The following is a 27,090-nucleotide window of genomic DNA, read 5'->3' as shown; positions in this document are numbered from 1 at the left end:
CTAATCATTCTAGAATGAACTTGTTTTAACCATGCGTACTTTTTTAAACTTTGGATGTACTCTTTTATGATCTATTTTAATCGAAATATAGAATGAAAATGAATTGAATTGTTTTTATTTTTACCTAAGTAATGGATTTGTGCCTTTTTTATTAAATATAATATCAAAAATGGGGACGTTTCAAAGTGTGTTTAGGCCACTTGAAATATTATGCAGTGATAATCACTGTAGGGTAATTTATTGGTGTAAATCGCTATGTAATGGTTATGAAAGATTGTGGGCATAATTGGTCTATTAATTTCAGCCTTGCACAGTAGGGGCTACTCAACTTGCATCTCTAACATTCTCCCATGGTTTGAGATTTTGCAGTGGTCATTCACCCTTGGATAAGGATGGAGCATGCACTGTTGCAAGGGCCGCTACTGCAGCAGGGTTGTATACTTTCTGTTGGATGTGAGGTACTGGAATAGAATACAAGACTTTATCGTTAAACGTAGAAATGATAGTTAATATAACGCGTTGCATCTCTCCTTAAATGTCATTGTGTCTGACACTCCAATGTGTGTTGATGGGTATAACTCTGAGCCCATTATAGCTAGCAACCATAGGGCAGTGAAATGGTCAAATATTCTAAAATGTATAATCTTTTTTTGATCTTTGCAGATCTTTCTACCTATAATATCAAATCCTGTATGTGCAAGCTGGCCATATGGATGAATGAGCACTGTCTCAAATTAAACGGGACGAAAACAGAGGTGCTCATTATAGGGGGAAATAACACCAATTGGACCAAGGACTGGTGGCCTACATGTCTGGGACCAATACCTACCCCCAGTCAGGAGGCCAAAAATTTAGGTGTCTGGATTGACAACAAACTCTCGTATGACAGTCATGTTAGAAAAACTGTTGGAAAATGTTTTGGAGTTATGAAGACACTCAGCCGCACCATGGACCTACTCCCATTGAGTTCCAGGCGCACCATGACACAAGCTCTGATCACTTCCCGCATTGATTACGGGAGTGTGCTTTTGTTGGGCACTTCTGAAAAAAACATTAGAAAGTTGCAGGTCCTGCAAAACTCAGCGGCACGCCTTGTGCTCAGACTCCCGCGCAGAGCTCCATCTAAACCTTCCCTGGATGCTCTGCATTGGCTGCCCATTAGAAAGAGGCTAACTTTCAAGGCACTCCTCTGGTGCCATAGGATCATTCACCAGAGAGCACCCTCATATCTGTCCGACCTAGTTTCCCTTTATGAACCCTCCAGATCTCTACGTTCTAAGGGAACAGGCTTACTTAAAACCATACGCCCAAAAAAAGCCAGACTTGGAGGCAGATCCTTCCGCACTCTTGCGGCTAAGGAGTGGAACACCCTCCCCATGAACATTAGACAGGAAAAAAGCGAAACATCCTTTAGGAAACTTCTAAAAACTCATCTTTTCATCAGTTAATTTCTCTGATTGCTGCCTGTCTCTCTTCCGCCCAAGTAATACTCTCTCCTAAGCGCGGGGACACGCCGGGAGGCGTCACCAGGCGCTCTATAAACTCCTACAATAATAATAAAAATAATAATAATAATATCCCAAAATCAGAAATACATATTCTCCTATTTAATTCCTTCCTGTAATGTTTTACTCGAGTACTCCAATTCAGTGCTTAGAGAAAAATAGGGTCTATGTTGTGGTTCACTGATGACTGTAGGAAAATGAAAACCCAATTGGTTATAGCAGTCAAATCTGGAAATACCAATCTGATAAGAAAGACTAAAGTCAGTTATAATCGCATACGAGTGGCTTCCAAGAGGGCCTGTCTTGAAGATTACTGGGTACAACCACTGGAAGCATCCATAAAGGCGGACATGGTTGACTTTTGGCATATTATAACCCATGGATGTCACTGGAACTGATCACATTATCCAAGCAAATCAGTGGGTACAGCACTTTTCTGGACTATATTCATATAACAGTGTTCTCAATTGTGCAGTGAAAAAAGGAAGATCCCTTTGGGTAAATAATGTTATAGAGTAACTGTGAGAACTTGGCCTGATATATGATGTCTCCAATTCTGGGGGCACCTTGTATCAGTCCAAACAATCCCTTATGGTGATGGTTGTAAGTCAACCTTATAGACAAGCTATCCTAAGGGTAGCATGGACTAAGCAGCCTTAAAGGCTTAACTCAAGAGGGCATGTGAAGCAAGCTGTTTTACCACTCACAATCCTGTAATATCAAATGAAAGGACACCACACAAGTTATATATTATAAAAATATATGTATGTATTACTAGAATAATCCCCTGTACTCTTTGAGTCCAGAGGTACAAGCGTTTAAACAAAAGCACAGTTAAACATATAAAAGTTGCACAATTATGGATGAGGCCAGGGGGCCACGCAAACCATATATTAAAAAAGTGGTATAAGTATCACTACTCGAACAGTGGTCAGGCCTAGGGCCTGGGGAATCGCTGGGACCAATCGGGACTAGCAATTCTGAAGTCAGGCACAGCCATCGGGATTCGGGTGCAGCGCTGAAAGCACACACATGCACCAATGCAAAGTCAATGGTGCGTAAAACTTTTCGAGTTACTGTTTTAAGAGTCTTCCGACTGACCTAGAAGGACAAAACTTTAGACCTAGACACTAGAGGTGTATACCAATACAGGAGCACCGGCGTTCAAGAGTTACCTCACCCACAGGAAGCGGGTGCACAGATGCAAAGTCGTGTCGGCTTTCGTTGTGTGGATCTATGGAGCCTGGAGATGATGATGCTGCAGGCGGCCAGAGGAGAAGTGTCCGGTGCGATCCAAGGGTGGATCGAAGCTGAAGGGTACCTGAAAGCAGAGGGGTCAGAGTCTGGGTCACTCAGCAGTGACCAGGGTGGAACCAGGAAGGAACCAGGCAATGTCGGGCGCAATCAGGTGGTTGTCGAGAAGCTTGTCTCCGCTGCCAGGTGGACTCTGGGGCACCGAGGATGTCCTGGAGTGGACCACGAGCTGTCCCACGAAGGCTCTCGCTGTCGGCTGTGTCGGCTTCCGGATTGGAGCAAACAAACCTTGGCAAGCGCAACCCACGCAGGATTAGAAGATCGCTTCTTACTCGGACCAGCAAGGTCAGAGCGGGTGCTCCTTTTCAGGGGAGCGAGGGCCAGTCCAGAGCAACCGGACTGGCAGAGCAAATTCAAATGTTCGTCGGTACTGGGGTCGCTAGCCAACGGGCAAGCGACCGGACCAACGCGTTGAGCAGCAAAATGCAGAAGGGCCCCACGCAGCACTCGGAGAGTGTGGAGGGGGTAGCTTTGGTGCAAAAGCTACTCAGGGCTGGGGCTTCTCAAACCCCAATGCACAGCGTCGAGGGAGCCTCGGGAGCTGCATGGTCAGCACTTCGTGGTTTTTCCAAGATGGCCGGCTCCGCGCTTCAGGTCGCCTCCACGGGTCTCAGATTCGCTGGGACAGTGGATCGGGCTGTAAGAAGGCAGGAACGCTGGGTCTTGTCGATCTCGGTCGCTCTAGTTCAGGCGGGAACTGCAAAAAGCAAACGGTGAGGTGCTGGATGGTGCCTGTTTGCACAGGGTGGTCACTCCTTGACCACAAGAGAGATTCTTCAGTCTTCTACGTCGAGTAGGATGTCGAAGGGTCCAGAGTTTCGTTTCATAAGTTTCAGTCAGGATAATCTGTGTGCACTAGCACTGCTCCCACTCTTATACCAATCTAGTGGGCTGGATTACCTGCTAGGTCCCTCCTATGGGTGGGACTCAGGAAGGGGGTTGTCACACCCCTTTCCCTTTGTCCAGGGTCGCGCTGGGACTGGGGCTGGAGTGCCCCAGAACCGGTTCGACCGGATTATGCAAGGGGAAGCCTTCTGCCACCAGGCAGTGTCTAGTTTCTTTCAGCCCTCCCTTCCCCAATACACTATCTCCTGTCTGGGGAGGTGTAGCACCTCCCTGCGACAGGACACCCTTTGTCCAGGCCTCCTCTGCCAAGTTTTGGTCAGCAGCAGGAGGTCAGACTTGTGTCTGTGGCAGCAGCATCCATTTTGTGATGCTGAGGCTCTGGTTAGAATTAACCGCGTTTTAGCAAAGTAACATGTCTTCTCCCTCTAGGGGGGTGGAATGCTACCCCCGTCGCCAGGACTGGCGAGGGGGTATTATTCCAAATCGTATGACACTTTACACGACATGTTTTGATAAAGCCAAACCAAAGTTAGTACATAACCGCAATGGATTATAATGCACTTAAGAGTATATGGTATGGCAATATCCCGGAATAGCTAAGGGAGTTGGTCCCGACAGCTGCAGACAGGCTCAGCTCACGCTAGAGCACCATCTCACATAAAACCAAGCACTTTGCCTCCAGGATTATTAAGGCCTGCCATAGGAGTGACTTATAGGTATATATGTGTCCAGATATAGGTTCAGATATAGGTATACTACATCTAAGCAAGGGGTGATTACACCACCTTGCCCCAGCTGAGTGATCAGCCAGTTGTGTCAATTTAAGGTCCAGCCAGGGGTGGCAAAAGATATGCTGCAGCCCCTGGTAGGCCTTGGATGCACCTATGCCCTGGGCACCTATAGTGCAATGTACAGGGGCTGATTAGGTGTCCAGTACCAGATTGGTTATGCACCTAGGGTGCATGGAGTCCATTTTAAAGAGAGAGCAGATAGCCTGGGGCCCTAATTAGCAGGGAACCAGGCCAACTAAGTCTAAAACCATCTAAACACAAGGCAAAAAATCTGGGGTAACCATAGTCAGGTGTCCACCCTCCTAGAGTAACCTCAAAGTTCACACATCACACATTCCTAAATGCTTTGTCGCCTATTCCACACCACCTGCAATTGGACCATATATAATAGGGAAAGCCACAAAAACACTCAATATAAAAAAAAATATCCCATATATTTATTATTTGTTTGTATATACAATATTACATTTAAAAAAAGGGCACATCAATCATTACAGTTCATAACACAAAAAATTCATAACAAGCACTGGCGTTGCCAATAGGTCTCGCAGTAGGAAAGTTGGAGCTATTGGTTTTGTAAATGACATTTTATATTTATATATCGTTATTGGCATTGTCAATAACAATATATAAGTATAAAATGTCATTTACAAAACCAATAGCTCCAACTTTCCAAATGCGAAACCTATTGGCAACGCCAGTGCTTGTTTCAGTCAGGCAGGGTTGTCTCCGTGTGTGTCGTAACTGGAGGGAGACAGTATGATCTTTTTTTTAAGGCTTTGTATCGGCACGCTTCATGCTAGAAGCACCGAGGGGTAACTAGAGATGAAATACGCTGGCGCATGAAAGTCTGGGGATGTTGGTTGTGCTGCATTTCCCGTGTAAACTTTATTTTTTTTATTTTTGCATGTACCCGGTGTTGAATGGACTCGAAATATATAAGGAATGTATTGAACATGTCTTGGTGCTTATTGACAATACTATGGGATCCTGTCATGGCTTCTAATTAAAAAGTTTGCGCGTAATTGAAGGAACCTCCACTTTAGGTATCGGGTGCTTGGGGGGCCCTATCTGGAGGACCATATAAAACGTGTCCTTATGCTTTTTAGAGTAGTATGAGCGCTTGCCTCAGCTTGGAATGGGGAAGCTGTGCGCGTAGTTCAAAGGGGGCCCGATGTTAAGGAGCAAATATAACGTGCTTTAGGCTTGGTTACAATAACATATGGACAGAAGCCGCAGCAAAATAGTTTGATACCAGCACTCTAAATGGGGTATGTAAGCAAGGAAGGGGGGGCGAAGCAGCCTGCCATGGCTTGAGGTAATCTGGTTATAGTAGCTGTGCAGCTCTAGTGCAGAGTACAAAGGAATGCAGCCTACTTCAATGGGAGCCAAATGTACCGGGTGACCCGAGCTTAGTTATCTAGAGAGAGGCCGGAGGGAAGCCGGATGGGGGCGGGAGAGCCTGGTGGGGGGGCGGGACGGCGAGGGAGGAGAAGTGTGGCAGGTGGAATGCCTGTGTGTGAAAGGGCGATGCGCTTGGAGAGAGGCCGGAGGGAAGCCGGATGGGGGCGGGAGAAACTGAAAGTACGGCCGGCCACCGGAGGCTGGGGTTTGCGGTGGGTGGATGAGGAATCAAGGAGGCATAATGAAAAAGAATTGCGTCATTATTTTTATATAAAGTTTTCTATGACTCTTTGAGGATAAAGCATTTAATGGCTAGATGAAGGTCGTTCGACTGAGTTATCTGGAGAGAGGCCGGAGGGAAGCCGGATGGGGGCGGGAGAGCCTGGTGGGGGGGCGGGAATGCGAGGGAGGAGAAGTGTGGCAGGCGGAATGCCTGTGTGCGAAAGCGCGATGCGCTTGGAGAGAGGCCGGATGGGGGCGGGAGAAACTGAAAGTACGAGTAGGAGGGAGGGAGGGAGGCTGATGCGCGTGCTTGTTTGGTCACGTGATTCACACGAACTTAAAGAAAACCGCAGCAAAAAGCCCTTGGTTTGAGAGGATTTTGAGGACTTGAATTGCACGCATTGATAGGTCGCGAGACCTAAAAATACACCCCATTAAAAGAATTGATCACAGTAAGCATGAAAACTACCAGAGTGAAACACTAAAAGCTAGACAGAAAAAATTGGTCTTTACACTTTACACCTCCTTCATGACATGATATTGCAAGCATGGGAGTATGCCATATACAGTTAGCCTTCTTTCACTAGTGCTCAATGACCAGATTGTATATCAAACTGTAGCGTTGACACGTTTCGATGGGATTATGCCTTATAAGTCCATCTTTATCAAGACATCTATTGTGTGCACTCTGTATTATATTGAGTGTTTACATACAATCACCTGCTTAAATTAGCATGATCTCCCTGATAGCACCCTTTCTCATCTGGGTGTTGAGGGGAACAAGGTGGTCCAAGGCTTGATAGGACAACCTTTGTATTAAAACTTGTCATTTAAAATAGCAGTAACCTCGGTGAGGATAATCCGATCTTATGTAGGAAATAGCTCTGTCCTATTTAGAGAGTCTATCTTTAGTTGAAAACATATGTTTGTCTTTCGCTGTTCACCTTGGCTCTTGATAAAACCTTCTAGGGGGCTTGGTAATTACTTTAGAATATTTACTCTTCGAGAGCCCTTTTATAATTAGGATCCGATATCCGCAGTCTCACAGCACTCTGGCTGACCGTCTGCACCCTCTGGTAAAGTTCCGACTTGAAAACTTGTGCAGCAACTTATGGCCACCAACAATCTCCTAGCGCTGAGTCTTTTTCTCGAGAGTATTCTTTCAGATACTCAGACTGCTATTGAATTGCTCAAATATGAGAAGGCCTCTGGTTGTGACATGATCCCAGAAGATTTATATCGATCAGAAGTAGATGTTTCGACCCAGTATATTATCTTGCTGTCCAGCAACATTATGGCAGGAGGGAGTATTCCTGATTCTTTTTGGGGGGTGCACAAAATCATACCAATCCATAAGAAGTTTGGTGTAGTGATCCCCAGTAATTAAAGACAGATGAGCTTACTAGGCAACCTACAAAAGGTGTATTTGTAGTTCTGGAGGCAAGTCCTGAGTAAACTGGATGGGTGGATGGAAGAAACTCCTATTCCGTCATTGATTCAGGTTGGTTTTTGAACCAAAGTTAGTACTATTTAGGTCTTCCAATTATCTCTAATTTGCTGGAAGCATATTACGATCAGAAAGAAACACCTATACATGGCTTTTGTGGCCCCCAAGACGCGTTTGGTTTAATCCGGTGGCGAAAACTGGGTGAATGCCTCCTGTCCATGGATGTGCCGGCGTCATTACTCTCTATAATAAGATTTCACAAAGATGACTGATCCCAACATATTCAGAAACCTAGTGGTGCCCATCAGGGATGCGCTCTAGCCCCTACTTAATTTTCTTAATGTAGTGAGCAATGAGTTAAAGAGTTGTGCCCATGATTCCTATAAACGGAACATTGTATCAATTCCACCCGTTCTCTTTGCCGATTACTCTATTTTAATCTCTCGCACATCGAGAGGTCTTTTTACCTAGGCATTAGAGTTGAGAACAGTGTATCCCGGAAGCCCCAAATTGAAATGAGTAGTACTATAATGACTCATAGAAGCACAGCGATTCTACAGACTCATAAAGCTTCTTATACCAAATAAGTGTCTCCTGAACTAGAGATTTGCAGCGATTTGCTCTACAGCAATGACCATCCATGACACTCTATCTGCTCTTCGCAGTCTCCTTCACTGCGAATGGAACACTTCGCTTTAGACTTTAGAAGGTAACTTTTTGCGCTGGACTAACCTGGTCCCTGTATCCAGCCTGTGCTCCATAGTCGTTGTCATGAACTTGTGACTTTCACCTGGTCTCACACAACTACATAGTTGCGAATGGCACTTTCTGCTTTTAGATGCTATACTTACCTTGCATATCTCTGGTTTATCGGATTGGATTTTTGTCCTTTTGGTGTCAAATAATTTATTACATTTTACTCTATTTTTCTATATTGGTGTGAGATTGTTCTTGTGTTGTGTTTTCACTTTATTACTGTTTGTGTGCTGCCTAGATGCTTTAGACATTGCCTCCAAGTTAAGCCCAACTGCTTTTGTGACGAGCTACGAGAAAGTTCATAGAAGTTAATTTAGTAATTTCTTGTGGTTCACCCTGACCTGGATAGTGGCTGTTGCTTGAGAAGAACTTAAACCTCCCCCCCTACCAACAAGCCAATTTCTCACAGGAGCACTATGTGTATTTGTGTGTGTTTGCTCCAATGTAGTTAATGGTTAGATTGCATTCAGTATGAGTGGTAAGGAATTAGTTTGTACCTTTTCGGTGCTTCTGGAGAGGGTCTTTGATAAGGTTAGGTAGGTGCAGGAATGCAAACATTTGAATCTGGTTCTAGTTTGGGGATATTGCTGTGGTAGAAGGGGGCAGTGTTTAGACATACTGTATTTATTATGGAATGGGGTATTGAGGTACAGTTGATGAATTGAATAAGGGTAGCAAGAATTCAAGTTTATAGCACCAAAAGTTAGTAGATAATGTAGAATTAAGTGCAGGTTTAGGTCTTTGTCTCTTGAAAGACATTAAGTAAAGACTTTTCTTTGAGTCACTTTACCGGTGCCGGAGTGTCGTTAGGCAGGCATACGCTATCTTGCCACTCGATTTTGTACATAAGATATTTAGGGGAGGTAAGAGATTTGAGGTTTTTGTTCCTCTGTAATGTATCATAAGAAAGATTTTAGGGAAGTTGTGAGGAGGCAGAACTTTATATTCCTGTACTGGACGCAGGAAAAGTCTTTTGGTGAAAGTATGATTTGTTAGACTGTGTACCGTTAGATGTTTTGGGAAGGGACATTTAGCAGAAGTCGGAAGAGACTAAAATGTTAGCCCTTTATTTGGTACTTAGAAGCGGTTGTAAACCCCACTTGTTCTTGAAACCCAAAACATATCAAATTTATAAGAAATAAGGACGGTATTTAAAATGGTCAAATCTACATGTCCTGTCTAAATCACTTACTACAAAAATTGCATTCATGTTTATCTGCACTTTGTCAGCGGACAAGTATGACTCTTTAATTTGTGTGACCATAACAATAATGTACATTTGTTTGATAGTAGTTCATAGCTTTGGAATGGTATATTATTTATTTTAAAGATTCACCTCTGTGAGCAGTCTTAGTTGATGCTGAGGTGGGTATGAGTTTGTTAAAGTGGTATGTGAGTGGCCTTCCATTACTCATGAAGAGCCAAGCCTAAGGCATTAGTTCACAGTAAATTGGTAATTTGACTAGGTGGGGCATTGGATATCCAGTTTGGCAAGAGCTACTGAATTTATTGATCTGTGGTGTAAGACATTTTGGGCGAATTAGGCAGGCCTTGGAGTTGATCCACAGTGGAGCATGACGTTTAGATTGAAATAGAAGAGTTGCTCGTAGTGACACAGGAATTGTGGCTGAGTAACATGTCCTCTACTAGCTCTGACTTTTGTGTTTCTCTTGCATTTGTCTATGAAAATTAAATCTGATCCAAGTAATAAAGACTGCCGTACATGTGTATCACACGTTTCAGGCTAGTGCGGGTGGTCAACGTAACCCAGGTGCATATCCGATCTGTATCCACTAATACTATGTCTCCTTTTCTCTTGCAGAAGTCACAGGGCATGCTCATGTGTTGCTGGCGGCTTTTGAGAAGGTAAATAATCCTCCTTGACCTCAAATGGCACAGATGAGTGCGCATCATAGTCTTGAAAGTAGTCCATAAATTCAAACCACCAAATCTTACCTGACATGTAGTCTTCTACCAACCCAGTCTATGTGGAATTTGTGCTTCAAATCTCTTGCCAACACTTCCCAGTTTTTGTGCTTGGAGTCTTTGTCCTTAATGAGTCTTCTGTCCACAAGGTTCTTTCCCTACAACTCACAACGGTAAAACCAGGGTTTCTTGCCACCTGCCTCCTACACCTCTTCCACCACTGTAGGTAATTCTCCACCCTGTCAATGCTCACCTACTCAGATGTTTTTTTCCACCCATCTGCCTCCACACACGTCTGTATCTTATCCCATCCTTACTGTAGCGCCTTGATGCCTCCAAGCATTTGCTGCACTCTATAAATCCCCGCAGATCAAACCAAATCATACTTCACAATCTGTCTGACCGCCACATTCATGCCTGTAGTACAGACACTACATGTCTGCTCCACCTACCATCTACATCCCTGACCGTACCGTAATCACTACATGCCTGGCTCTCTCGCTCCAGACCACCTTCCAACCCTACCTTGTCTGTTTCTATCCACTTGACCGCTATACTCCTTTCCACATCTCAGTTACTTCCCACCTTTCACCACCTTCATGAAAACCCCCCACCATTTTGCCCCACCTCAGCGACTATACACTGAACCCCACACCCAAGATAGAATATATCTGCCCCAAAATAACTAGCAAAACTGAAGGGATATAATCTGCCCCAGGCCTTCCAAGATACACTGTGCAGGATACCACACACGCTACATTCTTCTCCCTGATTGTGTTGATTTAAGGACTTGAACTCTTCATGGCACTTACACCCTAAAAGCCTGCCTACCATAGCATAAGAGGCCCATACATCTTTGCTACCTACCAGCCTTGTAAAATAAAATCTCTGGTTAACCAGGCCTGTCTCCTGCAAAACTCCTTTGCTCTATTTGTCACTTAGGACACCTGCATAACCCTGTCTGTCTGTCTGTTTGTCTCTCGGTCTGTCTGTCTACCTCTCTGTCTGTCTGTCTATCTCTCTCTGTCTCAGTCTATCATTCTCTCTCTCTCGCTCTCTCTCTCTCTCGCTCTCTCTCTGTCCATCTCTCGGTCTCTCTTTGTATCTCTCTCTCTCTCTCTCTCTCTCTCTCTCTCTCTCTCTCTCTCTCTCTCTCTCTCTCTCTCTCTCTCTCTCTCTCTCTCTCTCTCTCTCTCTCTCTCTCTCTCTCTCTCTCTCTCTCTCTGTTTTTTTTTAATGTTTTCTTGTTTTACGAAACAACTTTTAACATTCCACCATCGGTTGTACAGCAATATAGCACCTCACACAAAAACAGTCAATTGTACAAGTAGAGGCGATTGACAGGTGCATAGAAAATTTAAAATAGCTTTGCTGGTATCACTGGGGCATTTCACTTGCTCAGTGGTGAAGGAGACTGCGACTGTGGCACTCTTGTGGTCTGTTCCAGCAATGTGTATAAAGCTCTCTGCCACAGGGGATGCCTGGGATGCCTCATCCGGTCGAGCCATAGTAAGCTCTCAAGTTCCCACACTTTTTATCAAATTGTTTTGGGCAGCACCTTGCTTCATATATCAACTTTATCTTCTCCATACAATGAATCTGAAAGAGACAGTTATAGTTTCCTTACCTTAGAATTACCACCCAGGCGTCAAACTGGATCTGGAGAATTTTTTCTTACCAGTACCCCTGCACATCTGTGGGTCGATGCCGCCCCTGCATGCTTACATCATTTCTTTCTTTTTCAGCACCAGCCTAGCGCAGATCTGGAGAGAGCTACCCCTTAGTCGTTTTTTGACGTATCATTTTTTGACGTTTTGTCAACTGCTTTTTCGAGTCTTTGACTTTTGGTGTGCTAGGAATGTCCCAACACTGCACGGGGTTCAAGCTGTCTGACTCCTGTCACAAACTGATGTCTGTAATGGATCCGCACCTCGTGTGCCTTTGGTGTCTGGAGCGCGACCACGACCCGAAGTCATGCTCCAACTGCCGGGCCATGAATCCAGAGCCTTTGCGGGAGCGGTCACGAAAGATATTGGCTGCCCGGCGGTTGGCTCAGTGTTGTTCCCGCCTCGTTCAAGAGGAAGGTCTTGAGACCGCTCGCAGAGCCACCACACCTTGTCACACTCCAAGTCCTCGAGATCCTCTGGAAAGTCTAAGAAGAAGGTGGCGAAGAAGCACCAGCGCTATTCCCCTTCGCGTAGTTGGTCGGTTGATGAAACGTGGGACCTGGAGTGCCATCGCTCGAAGGCTCCTTCTCTGGTGCCTACTTCAGGGATGACTCCATGCCTCCCCCCGTTTTCGTGACCCGGAACGTCCCCTGCCCAAATTTTAACATTTTACTAGGCCCTCCACCTCGTTTTTGAGCAGCCCGACTCTGCCTGCGCTCCTTCGGGCCCCAGGGAGTTGGTCGGGGGTCATGTGCCTTCGATGCCGATGGCTCTTGGCCGGCCCTGGCGGCCCCTTGTGGATTTGGTCGTAGATCTGTATCGTCTCCGGTCAATCTTACTCGACCTTCACTGACGCCTATCCAGATGACGCCCCCGGCGTAGGCCATGCCCCAGGTCGACGCTGTGCCCATCCTCACTCCCGAGGAGGACCTGAAGCCGAACCGACATCAGTTGATGTCGGATTCGACACCGTTGGGTACCATTGTTCCTCTGATCATCCCTGGTGTGCCCTACTATCCAGAAGGTGGTGATGAGGACTGGGAGGGATTGTTGGACCCTTTAGCAGGCCAGCTAGAAGAGCTGGACTGGAGATAGGACCTGGGTGATGCCAATGGTCTGGACACTTCTCCAGACTTTGGCATGCTTTCTCACCCTACCGTGGCTACGGAGGAGGAAGCGTCCTACGCTGTGTTGGTACAAAGAACGGCCGAGGCCTTGGGCCTGGAGCTCCCTTCATTGGCAGCCAGGACTAACCTCCCGACAGAGGTGTTTCAGCCTGCTTTAACCGCCTCTGAACCGCTTCTGCCCTTCAATGAAGCCTTCACTGACGTCCATCTGGTCCAAGCCCAGCACAGGGGCTAGTGTGGAAAGGACAATTGCCCGCCGCTATCACCCGGCCCTGGCGACCCAGTTTTCCTCACCCATAACCTTTTCCTTAGAGGATGGTGGTCCAAGCCACTTCTTCAAAGGGTGCATTCCCTTCTGCTCACCAGATATGGAATCCAAGAAGCTGGATCACCTTGGAAAACGCATGTTCTCTTCCTCCAGCTTTGCACTCCGGTCCGTGAATACTGCGTGCCTCTTCAGCTGATACTCTCACACCATCTGGAATACGTTTGCGTAGGTGCTGCCTCAGTGCCTGGAGGAGTCCCGGGCCGTTCTCTCCAAGCAGTGGCAGATGGGAGAGACGCAGCCAAATTCATGAGTAGATGTGGACTGCCTACCACCCTCTCACTAGGCAGAACGATTGCCACGTCGGTAGCCCTTAAACTCCATGCCTGGTTGAGGACATATGGCTTTTCGGGGGATGTCCTGGCAACTTTGCTGGACATGCCCTTTGATGGCCGTCGTCTTTTTGGCGACAAAGCAGACACGGCGCAGGAGCGCTTTGAAGATTCTCGGGCTACAGACAGTTCTTTGGGCCTCGCCGCATCTTCCCATCCACTCCAGTCTGCTTTTTACCCCTTTCGTGGCTATGGAAGGGGTGCCCTACCACGTTCGGCCCAGTCTAGCCACCGGTTCAGGCAAGTTGCCCAGCTTCTGTGTGGCCCCGGACGTGGGACCTGGTGACCTTGTGGGTCTCGGAGCCAGCTGGCTGGCCAGATCACCCTTTTCCCTCCTGCTGCAGCCTCCAAACCCTCCTAGACCGAAGTTTCAGGCCCATCAGCGGCCAGTGGGGGGCAGAATTCGCCATCACTAGCCCCACTGGCAATCCATCACATCGGACAGGTGGCTTTTGCAAATAGTCCGAAGGGGCTACTCCCTCCCCTTCGAGGCTACCCCTCCCTCCATGCCACCTGCTTTCCATTGCATGTCGGAGAATCACTTGGCCCTTTGCCGTCAGGAAGTTGCGCACTCTACGGTTCACGGTAGCCCACATTCATTTTCAGTTCACCGTGCTCCCCTTTGGCCTTACCAGCGCCCCTCAGTGTTCACAAAAATGTTGGCTGTGGTTGCAGCTCATTTGCGCAGATCAGGGGCTCCAGTCTTCCCCTATGTCGACGACTGACTGTTGAAGGTGGGCTCGCCCCAGGCTGTCGTCTCCCACCTCCAGACTACAGCGCACTTCTTGCACTTGCTCGGGGTTAATATCAACGTGCCGAAGCCACACCTCGCGCCCTCTCAGACGCTCCCTTTCATCGGAGCTGTTCTGGACACAGTGCAGTTTCGGGCCTATCCTCCCGAGCAGTGAGTCTCAGAAATTTGGGCTCTGATTCCGATGTTTCAGCCGCTAGCACGGATTTCAGTGAGAATGACTCTGAGGCTACTGGACCTCATGGCCGCCTGCATCCTGCTGGTGGATCCTGCCAGGTGGCATATGCAGGCTCTGCCGTGGGACTTGAAGTTCCAGTGGGCGCAGCATCGTGGGACTCTTTCTAACTAGGTCCAGATCTCGGAGGGAACCGCACAACAACTGCAGTGGTGGTTAACAAACCCAGCTTGGGTCAGAGGCAGATCCCTCTCCCTTCTCCAACTAGACCTTACGGTGATGACCGATGCGTTGCTTCTGGGATAGGGCGGCCACCTGGGAGAGGCGGAGATCAGTGGCATCTGGTCTCTGGCGGAGTCCGGGCTCCACATCAACCTGTTGGAGCTTTAGGCGATCCGCATGGCACTGAAAGCCTTCCGTCCGTCCCTCAAAGGGAAAGTAGTGCAGATGTTCACAGTCAACACCACTGCCATGTGGTACTGCAACAAACAAGGCGTGTGGGTTTGTGGACCCTTTGTCAAGAGACTCTTCGCCTCTGGACATGGCTGGAACATCAGGGCATGACCTGGGTGGTCCAACACCTGGCAGGTTCTCTGAACGCCAGGGCAGACAGACTCAGCCATCAGTGCCTGATAGATCATGAATGGAGTCTTCACTCAGAGGTGGTGCAAGGTATCTTTCAGCGGTGGGGAGAGCCTTGGTTAGATTTGTTTGCCTCCGAAGAGAACACGCAATGTCAGCAGTTGTGCATGTTGGAGTTTCCAAGGAGGCACTCGCTCAATATACTTTTCGTCTCGAGTGGAACTGCGGCCTCCTCTATGCCTTTCCACCTGTACCACTTCTGCCCCGAGTGCTGAAGTAGATCAAGCGCGACTGGGAACAAGTCCATTTTTTGTGGCTCCGGACTGGACACGAAGAGTCTGACACCCCTAGCTACTGAGCATGGCTATCGATCCTCCGATCAGACTTCCCCTTCAGAGGATCTTCTGTTGCAGCAACAGGGGACAGTCCTTCACCCGAACCTGTCCAGCCTCCACCTCCTTGCATGTAGATTGAGTGGCGACAGTTGACAGCATTTGACCTTTCACCCGAAGTCTGTAATGTCATCTTGGCAGCCAGACGTTTAAAACGCTATACGCCTGTAGATGGAGCAAGTTTGTGGTATAGTGCACAGCAAAGGCTGTGGAGCCCCTTTCCTCCCTTCTTTCTGGGGTTCTCTTGTTCATTTTTTACTTGGCCCAGCAGGGCTCTGCTCTGGGCACTCTTAAAGGCTATCCTGCAGCTATTTCTGCTTTCCTTCGGCTACCACATGAACCCTCTTTTTTCAAGTCCCTTATTGTAAGTAGATTCTTTAAGGGCACTATTCATTTCTTTCCTTCATCTCCTTTCATAATACCCCAGTGGGATTTGAATCTTGTTTTAATTTACCTTATGAGCGCTCCCTTCGAGCCTCTTCACAACTGTACTCTCTGGCTACTCACTCTGAAAACTGTTTTCCTTGTAGCCATCACCTCTGCTCGCAGGGTGAGTGAGCTTCAGGCCTTATCTTCCAAGCCCCCTTTCTTCTCTGTGCATCCTCACAAAGTGGTGCTTAGGATGAGACCATTGTTCCTTCCTAAAGTGGTTACACCTTTTCACATAGGACAGATGATTACTTTTCCCACCTCCGCACCCTTCAAAGGAGGAGGAGAGACTCCACCGTCTGGAGCCTGAACATTCTCTGTCCTTCTTCCTTGACAGCACAAAAGATTTCTGGGTGTATGATCAACTCTTCGTTGGCTATGTGAGTGCCAAGAAAGGTCGGGCTGTCCACAAGCGTGCCATCTCTCGATTGGTTGTCCTATATACTAAAGTCTGTTATGCTTTAGTGAAAAAGGAGCCTCCAGTGGGGCTGCGTGTTCATTCAACTAGGGCTACTGCAGCAACTGCTGCATTGGCATGTGGAGTCCCCCTTCTTGACATCTGCCAGGCGGCCACATGTGCATCCTTGCACATGTTCACCAGACATTACTGCCTGGACAGCCAAGTCGGGAGGAACACCTATTTTGCCCCTTCTGTCCTCCAGGACTTTTTGGTATGAACTTAGTTCGCAGTCCCTCCTCCGGGGATGGTATTGCTGGGGTACCTATTCTAAGGTAAGGAATCTATAACTAACTGTCTCTTTCAGGTGAACAAGTTGCTTACCTTCGGTAACGATGTATATTTAAGAGACATAGGTTAGTTATAGATTCCTTACTGCCCCACCCATCCTCCCCACTCTCCCAACTGATTTCTAGGGATAGGGACTCCCTTACAGGGCCCTAGTGTGGCGCACCAGTGGTCAGTGTCTTTCATGGCTCTGCGCTTCTGGCGTGGAAGAACGTGTCAGACTTGTCGCCAGCGCGCAGGGGCGGCATCTAAGTAGCCACCGTGATGTCGTCCCGGTGACCATGACGCTGACGATGGACGCGGAGTAGAACAACGCCACCTACCAACGTGCAGTGGTACTGCTAATAAACACTTGGGGCTAATTCTAAGGTAAGGAATCTATAACTAACCTATGCCTCCTACAGATACATTGTTACTGATGGTAAGTAACTTGTTCTTCATGCCTGCTATCCACATGTCTGCCTCACCATATTGTTGACCTTCAAATATCCTGCACTCTTTGTTTGCGCCTTGGACTTAGTGGATCTCTGATATCTACTATTTGATTTGCTAATTCCACATTGATAAACCGCGGTTTCTGATGACTATTTCTACCATTGCTTTCATTACTCACAACTGAGTTTTGGCCTCCCATTTCTATCCCCTCCGCAACCCCAGACTGTCTTACCCCTCCTCTTTTTAGATTTTGATACCACAGTGTTGTTGCAGTGCTTTGCCCCACATGGCATTTATTCTTCTATAATGGTTGTGCCTAAGCTTGTTCCTCAAACTTGCTTGTCCCTCTTTCCTATTCCTCTGTCCTGGTCTATTGTCACTGATTATATGCTGTCTTTGGTTGAGATTATATGTTCTCTGTTGGTTGAGGTATTGGTACCCACAGTCTCTGTAGCCCTCATCATATCTATGCCCCATTCACACACAACTTCTGCAGCTGCAGGCATTGATCATCAGTTGTGCAGTCAGACCCTCTTACATGTAGATTAACATCTGATTACCTTTCGCCTATTTTTTTTTAATTTCACAGCACGTTGATGGTAGCTTCTCTGTCAAGCCACTCAAACAAAAACAAATTGTAAGTAACCATTTGCATAAGCATTTCAAAAGCATTTTATATTAACAGAGCTTTGAACTGCCTGTCCAAAGGATGCATTATTAAGTGCTAGATGTCCAGTAGTGACTGTGTTTCAGATGACTTGCTGTATACTCATGTTAAGTTTACTCTGGTTGCATGCAATGCACATTAGTTAGGGCATTGTCTTCCTCCTGCTGACGTATCTCGATTCTTAACTACTGCTATAATATAACATCCTGTGTGTGCTTATTCTAGGCCTATTGGTGGCAAGAGCTTGGAAAAACCCCGTAATCTGTATCCGAGGCAAGAAATAGAGACACTGTCTCGTAATACTGTCTTGCTGTAGAGCATAGTTCAAGGGGTCCTGACAGAATGAACCATGTTTAGAAAATGTAATGTAGTGTGTTCTTTCCATAATGTGCCAAACTTCTGCCCCTCAGATTGTGTAAATGAGACCCAAAACATTGATGTCAGAAGGTCTTTCTGAAGAGCCATGGTGATGTGTAACTCAAGGGTAAAAAGTGGGGACGGAATCCAACACATCTGCCTTGCTTCTTTTGACACAGAGGGGACTTTGACTCAGAAAATATTAATTGAAATTGGATTAAGTCAGGGGTGTGTTCTGGCTCCCCTACTTTTCTCCTTATTTAGATCTGATCTGCTAGCAATTCGGGGGGGGGGGGGGCGCAAAGGGTGGCAGCCCCAAAATAGATGACAAAAATGTTGCATGCCTTTTATATGTAGACAGTCTCGTAATCTCAGCTCAGACAGAGATAGGCTTGCAAAGAAAGCTGGACCTGTTCATGAAATATTGTAATTATTAAAAGCTAGTGGTAAATATGGAGAAAAAAAAGTTATTGTGTTTTGGTAATAAGAATAACAAAGTTTAGCTGGTTTCTGGGCTCCAATAACCTGGAGATAGTAACGGAATATAAGTATTTATGGGGTCTGGTTTGAGAAGTCCCCAAAATGGAGTGTCCATTTGGAATCCCTGAGAACAAAGGCTCTCGCCTCTAGTCAGTGGCCTGAAGAGATTCAATAAGGATTAAGGTGAGATGTCAGAACGGCCTGTTCTGAAATCCTATGTGGCCATGATTCCACCACAATTCTAATATGGAGCTGACCAAGGCCGCAAGGCTGAAACGCGTCGGTGAGCAGACTGGGCTCTGTTAAATAAAATCTTGAAATCCAAAAGTTCCTGAGTGCGGCGTATTGTAGGTAGTTATAGTTAGGACCTAGTTTCCATAGGAAAAGCGTTTTTTCTTTTCCCAATAACTTTGGAGCCGGATGACGAATCTTCGTGAAATTTTCAGAACTATTGAAAGTTTCGGGGTGATTCGTCAAGCGGGCCGAGAAAAAAGGGGGATTTTCCCCATGTTATTTTCCATAGGAAACTCAAAGATACAGGCCAAACTGCTGAAGGGAATTACACCAAATTTGGCAAAAGGGTAGATCTTGGTTCAGAAAGAGCCCTTTTTGTTAAATGGTGTAAATCCGTTCAGTAGTTCCTGAAAAATTAGAAAAAGAAAAAGTTTCGATATCTGGGGCAGCGGTGGGTTCGCTCGAACCCTCTCGACCACAAGCTTCATTCTAATTGGCTGCCAACACTCCAAACCAGGAAGCGTTGGCAGCCATCTTGTGTCTCGGTAGAACAGAGTCACAAGAAAACAGTAGACAAAACATAGAAACACCCTGACCCCTAGGCCTGCTCAGGTGGTCTCTCGAGGACCCCCAGGGCCAAAAAAAGTATTTTTTTATAATATCGGCGGAAAGCTTGATAGGGTTGTGAATTCCGCCGAAATTATACAAAAACAATGAAGCGTGGGCTCCCGTGCATCGTTTAAAAAATGCCCCAGGGTGGGCCTAGTCCCGGGGACACTGCCAATTTATTAGTGAGGGCCTGCGGGGGGGCCCCGCAGCCCGAGGACTGACACCTCCCCGGAGCTTTATTGATTATGTGCCGGGGGGACCAAGCCCCCTCGCAGCCAAGAGGACTGCCACCTCCCCGGGGCTAATTTTAATGTATGCAGTGGGCACTGTGGCCCCCGCAGTCCCGGGGACCGCCACCTTCCCGGAGCTTGAAAAACAAAATGCGTGGGGGGGTCCCAATTCCCCCCACACTGCCCGGAGCTCTGTAAAACCCTTAAAAAGATTTGACCACCACCTACCCGGGGCACTAAATATTTAAATTGGGGGGTCCGATACAGACCCCCAAACCGGGCACAACCACCTCCCTGGAGTATAGAAAATAAAGGTGCCCTTGATAGCCCTGGTGGCCGCCAACCCTCAGGACCGGCTACTGCAATGTCCTGGGGTGCTGATTGCTATGTCAGGGCGGTAGCCGTGTGGCTCCTGCCCTCTCATAGCAAACTCTGCTTTGGCTTTTAGAAGCGAGAACAGGGAAACCTGCTCTCTCTTCCAAAAGCCAAAGCAGAATTGCCTTTCCACAAGGAGAGCTGCATGTCAGCAGCTCCCCATGTGAAAAAGCAATGCCGGCTCCCGCACGACGCAGGGAGCTGGCTGGGACCGTGGGGGTTTGCGCCACAGAGCTGCGTTGCAAAGAGGTGGTCTGAGGCCAACCCCCGTTTTACACCTATCTGCAACGCAGCTCTGTGGCGGTTACTGGAGGTACCTGGTGGGCTAGCTGTTCCCCATGGACCCTCAGGATTGACGGGGACTTAATCCCCCAACTTACAACGCACCAGGGGGCACGTTTGCACAGTGGTGCAGCGAGGGGGTGGAACCTGAAACAGCAAGTGCGCAAATGTGCCCCCTGGTACATTGTAAATTGGGGAATTTGGTCCCCTTCAATCCTGAGGGTCCTTGGGGGATAACTAGCCCACCAAGTACCTCCAGTAAGCTCCACAGAGCTGGTTGCAAAGTGGTGGTCCGAGGCCACGCCCCTTTTTACACCTCTCTGCAACGCAGGTCTATGGCGCTTACTGGAGGTACCTGGTGGGCTAGTTGATCCCAGGGACCCTCAGGATTGAAGGGGACTTAATCCCCCAACTTACAACGCACCAGGGGGCGCGTTTGCACAGTGGTGCAGTGAGGGGGGCAGGGCCTGAAACAACAAGTGTGCAAAGACCCCCACGGCGCATTTTAAATTGGGGGATTCAGTCCACTTCAATCCTGAGGGTCCCTGGGGCCAACTAGCTCACCAAGTTCCTGCAGTAAGCGCCACAGAGCTGTGTTGCAGAGAGGTGGTCAGAGGCCATGCCCCTTATTACACCACTCTGCAAATGCGGCTTCTGGTGCACTGCTGGTGGGGCAAAGAGGTCCTCTTGTGTCCAGAGAACCTCAGGATACAAATGGACTTAGTCCTACGAGCAGCAGTACCCCACAAGCCACGTTTGCAGCGTGGTGTAAAAAGGGGCGTGAGCTCTGAACACCTCTCTGCACTACAGCTCTGTGGCGCTTACTGGAGGTACATAGTCGGCTAGTTGTCCCCCAAGGACCCTCAGGATTCAAGGGGATTTAATAGGGACGCTATAGTTAGAAATTAGTATTTAAAAAACCTCTTAAGTTTACTGAAAAAAGCACAGGTTTCAAGGACGTTATAGTTAGAAATTAGCATTTAAAAAACTTTTGAAATTCACTGAAAAAACCAAAGGTTTCAGGCACGTTCTAGTTAGAAATGAGTATTTAAAAAAGCCTAGAAATTCACTGAAAAAACCCATAGGTTACAGGGATGTTATAGTTAGTTGGACATTTCACTCGTACAAAACCAGATAAATTCCGCCGTTCTAGTTAGTTCAGCTAACTATAACTCGCACCCCCGCAATGCATTGCTGATGACGTCACATATTACATCATTCATGACCTAGTCAGTGACATCACTGATGACATCTCAGATGACATCACTGATGACATCATCCACATTAAAATCTGATGCACCTCCTCACACCCAAACATAACCTTTGATACACCCACTCTAAAATACAGATTACCATTTTCGAAACCATCAACAACAATACCAGTTACAAAATCCGCACTCACTGATTCCTATGTCTACACACACATCCACTCATTCACCCATACAATCACACATACATGCAGTAACTCATCAATACAACACTATCATATGCACTCATACACCTATACAGAGACACACACCACCACTCATCCAGAGTTACTCACACACCTAGTCAGTCATGCAAAGAGTCAATCACACTTCCACTTACTCAGTTATACACAAACACCACATCACTTATTCAAGCAGAAACAAACGCATTCTTACTCTGTTATACAATCACTGATACAAGTATACACTCATTCATACAGCCACTCTCAATATCACTCACTCACATATAGTCATTTATATACTCCAACACTCACATACTGCCTTTCACATATGTAGTTAGTCACACATTCTTTCTGTTCCACCTTTCTCCGAATGGCTGCTCAGGCTGTTTTGGATAAGGAGGATGAGAAAAATTGCTGGGGGAAGGCCCTATACTTAAGCTGATGGCAGTCTCCTGGGAGGATGTGTGTCTCCTGTAGGAGGCAGATATCTGCTCATGTGTTCTCGAGATAAGTGGGTACTGCCCTGAGCTTAGTTGTATTGTTATGACCTCGCACATTAAGTGTGAGGATTCTAAGGTGGGTGCCTGTCATGAATTTTAGGGAAAGCTGCGTGCTTCTGACGTTGTCGCCGCCCCTCTTCCCCGAAGTGGCAATAGATTGTGATAAGACTGTTGACGCCCAGTCGTATGCGCAGTGGTGTACCCTATGTGAAGTGTATACCCCGGATGTAACCTAAACAACACAAATAAACAAAAATATACATCTTGGAACATGGTCTTAAGTTCAGTCCTGCAACCAGGTGGGGCTGCATGGCTAATCCAATGGGGTTCTAGGTGTGACCAGTGGCCCCGTCTCCCCCGCCATCCGCCGGGCCTCATAACTCTGTGTGGTGCTGTAGATTGTCTAGGGCTTTCAAGTCCCTTCAGGTCTCCCCAGCGCTGATGGTACTGCCTCCAAAGCTGCTTGCTGGCTTTTGGCTAGCTCTACCAGATCGGGTCTGTTTTTTGTTCGTTGCTATCCCTGTCTTCTCCAGCATGTTAGTCTCTCCCTCTGTAGGGAGGGGGTCCCCAACTTGTTGCTCTCCTCGGGGTTCAAGACCCAGCACCCAACAGGTCTCTGTTAAGGGTCGTAGTTAATATAGCCTTACTTTCCAACGAAAGATCAGGTGAAAAGGGTGACCCCACGAATAGGATATCCCATGGCTGCGTAGATGTGTGGTAGCCAGGCGGAATGTTCTTCGTTTCTGTAGCGTGAGGACTGCCAGATCGGAGATTGACCCTGGAAGGTGATGGGATACATGTTGTGCGCTTTGCGCAGTATCTCCTCCTTGACTTGGAAATCATGCACACAGATTAATTTGGATGCTGCAATCAGACGGGCCATCGAGGATGTGGCGGAAGCAGTCACTGGCAAATCCAAAGATGTTGTCTCCCTCTGCCTTAGGCAACACACCTCTTATACGTATGTTGTTCAGTTGGGACCTATTTTCTAAGTCCTCCAGGTGGGACTGTAAGTCTATATGTTGTCCTGGAGACGAAGAACCTCCTGTTGAAGCTTCTCGGTCTCCTCTTCCAAACCCCCCTCCTTGTCCTCCAGTTCCGCTACACCTTCTAACTGCACTTCTACATCTCTCTGGACCTCTTGGATGTCTTGTGAGAGTTTATGCTTTGCTCTGAGATCTTCCTGGAGAGTTGTGAAGAATGCCTCCAGACAGGTGCGGGTTACTGGCACTTCGGTTGTCTGATCAACCCTGTCCCCCATTTGTTTTAGTTGCGGGCGTGGTCCCCCACGGGGCCTGTTGCGGGGCGGGAGAGCATTTCCTTCAGGATGCGTTCTTTCTTGGGGCGGCCAGTCACCTTTTGAAGTGTGTCCCATTGAGAACTCTTGCGCTCAGTAGTGGCTGTGCCCTAGGCGAGAGGACCATCCTGGTTTGTGCTGCTACGGGCTAGTTCACCGGCCCTGATTTCTTCCCTTCACACACGAGGTCTTGGTGCGGCTGAATTAGTGCTCCGGGAGGTGACTAGTGCTAAGCTTCCAGCTCTACAGCGCCAACTCCTGACTTAAGAAGAGCTGACAATTACAGGACAAGATCCACATCTCACCAGACGACTGGAGACACTTAGACAGGAATACAGTGATTTAGCTTATAATGTGGCCAGAGACCAGCACTTAGCCACCCTACACCGATTATACGATACCAGGAACAAAGCCTGAAAACTGCTCCCCTAGCTATTCAAAAAAGAAATAGAGAGCAGGTGGGTTAAGTGCATAATTGATGGACAAGGACAGATGCACACAAACGACAAACATATAGTGGCAGAGATTGCTGCATACTATAAGGGCTTTTATAAGGCCAAACCCTTATCTGACACCCAGGAGATGGAGGACTACCTCTCAGAAATACAGACTCCGTCACTGGAAGGGACAGACAGGTAGAAGCTGGAAGGAGATTTGTCGCTAAATGAAGTGAAGGCGACAATAAGGAAACTGCACACAGGGAAAACCCCTGGAACAAAAGGCTTTCCTGCCGAATTTTACAAGAGATGTGCAGATCTCTTGAGCACACACGTGCTAGCTAAATCTCTACCAGGATGCAAACGATGAAGGGATATTTCCACCAGACCTCTGCCTGCGCACAATAGTGACGATACAGAAGTAAGGAAAAGCGAGGGATAGATGTGAGTCCTATCGCCCAATTTCCCTCCTAAACGTGTAAGTGAAGGTCCTTGCGATCAAACTGGCCACAAGATTGAGAAATGTCATAACATCACTGATTCACTGTGATCATTCAGGCTTCTTATCAGTCAATGCTGAGAAGGAGTTTGACACAGTACACTGGCATTTTCTGGAGTCTACCCTCATAAAATTCAGCTTTGGACCAAAATTTAGAAACTGAGTTGCTCTGTTATACAATTTCCCAAGGGCAAAGGTACGAGTGAACAGCAAAACATTCCAGGAATTCCTAATTGTCAGAGGGATCAGGCAGGTGTGCCCCCTATCCCCACTGCTGTTTGCATTGACATTGGAGAAGCTGGCATGTCGAATTTGAAAACACCAAAGAATTTAGGGCTTCAGGATCACACAGGAAGATGCTAGTGAGGAAAGAATCTCTTTATTTAGCAGACGATCTCTTGTTATACATAACTGAACCTGAAAACACGATCCCTGCTATCTTTCAGACCATCGAAGAATATGGTAGACACTCACGATATAAGGTAAACTAGTATACGTCAATTTGCCTGTAGCCCTAGACCAGTGGTTCCCAAACTTTTTTGACCCGCTGCTCCCTTGACCTAATTGGCAGTTGGCCGTGGCTCCCCAGCATTTTTTACCGGCGCACCGGGGTGCCGCGGCGCACACTTTGGGAACCACTGGTCTACATGAAGAATCAAACCTAGGCGTGATGCAGGTATCATAGAGTAGCCATCAACATCATAAAACTTTATTTTTACAGCGGTGATGTGCAATGTCTTTAATGGAAAAAAAGTTAAATAAAGGTTTAAAAAAAAGAGAAAGAAAAAAGTATGTACCTGAGCTTTAACACTATACCTTGTGCCCTTTCATGCACTGTTCATGACTTCATATAGTACAACACTCATTACATGTTAAACATGACATCATAAATTAAAATAGCTATATTACATTATCTTTTTTTATTTTTACTGTTACAGTTTGGTACGAAGAGACCAACATTTAATTCAAAAGGGAATATAAAATCCAAAAAAGGCCCAGCTTAGGAACCGTTGTTTGCTCAAATAAACAAAAAGAAACAAAACAGAGTATCAGGTCTATGGCCGCTTCCTTTCGATATACGCAGAACAGGGAGTGAGAGAATACATACACCCGTCAGGCGGAAATGGTGTGGAGAGGACTATCACCGGTAAGGAAGCAAAGAGGACCTGGGGCCCAGGTAGGCCATGTGAGGAAGCAAACATGACCCTCTGCTCCTTGCGACATCCCTGACCTCTCTCCTACCCACCACCCTCAGCCCCGAAACAGAGCATACACCTGTTTAGATAATGAGACTCATGGCATTTTATTTATTCATATATTTCAGCCTCAAGCGGGACATCCGCCCGTTTTTAAACACAACACAGAAACAAACTCTACCTTTACCATTTCCGTTCGTGAACTCCACTCTTTAAGACTTTTTGGGTACAAGCGTCTTATTGTTTTTCTTTATATGCCACACCGGAGGCGACTAGTTTTCAGATATTAGCCATCTATACTTAGTGGCGCAGTATTACATACACCAACTTCCGCTAATAGCAGGTTTAATATATGCATACTCTTTCAGATTTTTTTTTATTAAAAATATTATGAGTATTTTAGATCCGTTTTCCTTTCTAGTTACATCCATTGCCTCTGTGATAGTGACCTATTTTCCGGTGGTCTTGTTTTTTTAAAATTAGGTAAGCGTCTGCTCGCTCAGCCAGGATTTGATAGAGCATGTATTCTTTTACATCTTACCTTTCACATACTACCAGCTACTATTGGGACTTCTTCCCCTTTCTTTTCTATTTCCATACACACTGCAATGAATTCGTTCACCCATCTTGGGTCTGATCTAGACTCTTTTCTTAGTTTTTGTCTTATGGCCCCGAAACAGAGCATGCACCTGTGTGAGCCACGCTCCTCCTGGAGTGCGGCTGGGTGCTTCACGGGGTCGTTGGCCTCCTGGATTTCGCCTCAGGGTTGATGAGCGCAGCTCTTAATTGAGGCATTGAAATGCAGAGGGCGAGGGCTGGGATCACGTTACCTGACAGACAAAGAAGGGGGAGGAATTGCGGCTGCAATTTCTACGGCCCACATCCTGGGCGGCGGCGCGGCGCCCCTGGCTTCTCATCACGGTGCACCGGGGAGCCGCGGCGCACACTTTGGGAACCACCGCCCTAGACCCTTAAGTAGGGGGCCTCCCTTGCCTGAGTACTTAAAGATGGTAGAAGAGGGCTTTATATATCTGGGCATTTTTCTCACAACAGACAAGAAACTCTGTCTTGAACACAATGTTAGACGAATAATACGTAAGTGCAAAGATGATACAGAACGATGGAGTACACTACCATTCACGATAATGGGAAGGGCTGCAAAATTTAAAATGATCTCACTGCCTCAGTTCCTTTATGCCCTACAGAACTCCTACTACCCTCTCCTGCAGACAATATTCCGGGAAATTGAGGCCGAATTGCGCTCGCTACTATGCATGAGAAAACACCCACGGATTGTGCTTCACACACAGCAACGGAACCCATATAA

General features: G+C 47.0%; 1 protein-coding gene across 3 annotated transcripts in view; it reads left to right on the top strand.

Moving 5' to 3' along the window:
• The window catches only part of MGRN1 (mahogunin ring finger 1), a 395,304-nt gene that overhangs the window by 153,743 nt on the left and 214,471 nt on the right, over nt 1-27,090 (top strand). For all 3 annotated transcript variants that reach the window (XM_086941276.1, XM_086941277.1, XM_086941278.1), the window contains exons 8-9: nt 10,108-10,151; nt 17,761-17,808. In XM_086941276.1, coding sequence (XP_086797402.1) covers nt 10,108-10,151; nt 17,761-17,808 — 92 coding nt within the window. The remainder of the gene's footprint in view (nt 1-10,107; nt 10,152-17,760; nt 17,809-27,090) is intronic.

The sequence above is a fragment of the Lissotriton vulgaris genome, chromosome 10 (assembly GCF_964263255.1).
Source record: "Lissotriton vulgaris chromosome 10, aLisVul1.2, whole genome shotgun sequence".
Classification (NCBI taxonomy): domain Eukaryota; kingdom Metazoa; phylum Chordata; class Amphibia; order Caudata; family Salamandridae; genus Lissotriton; species Lissotriton vulgaris.
Note: the sequence above shows the minus strand (reverse complement) of the source record. Positions and strands in the feature narration are given on the sequence as shown.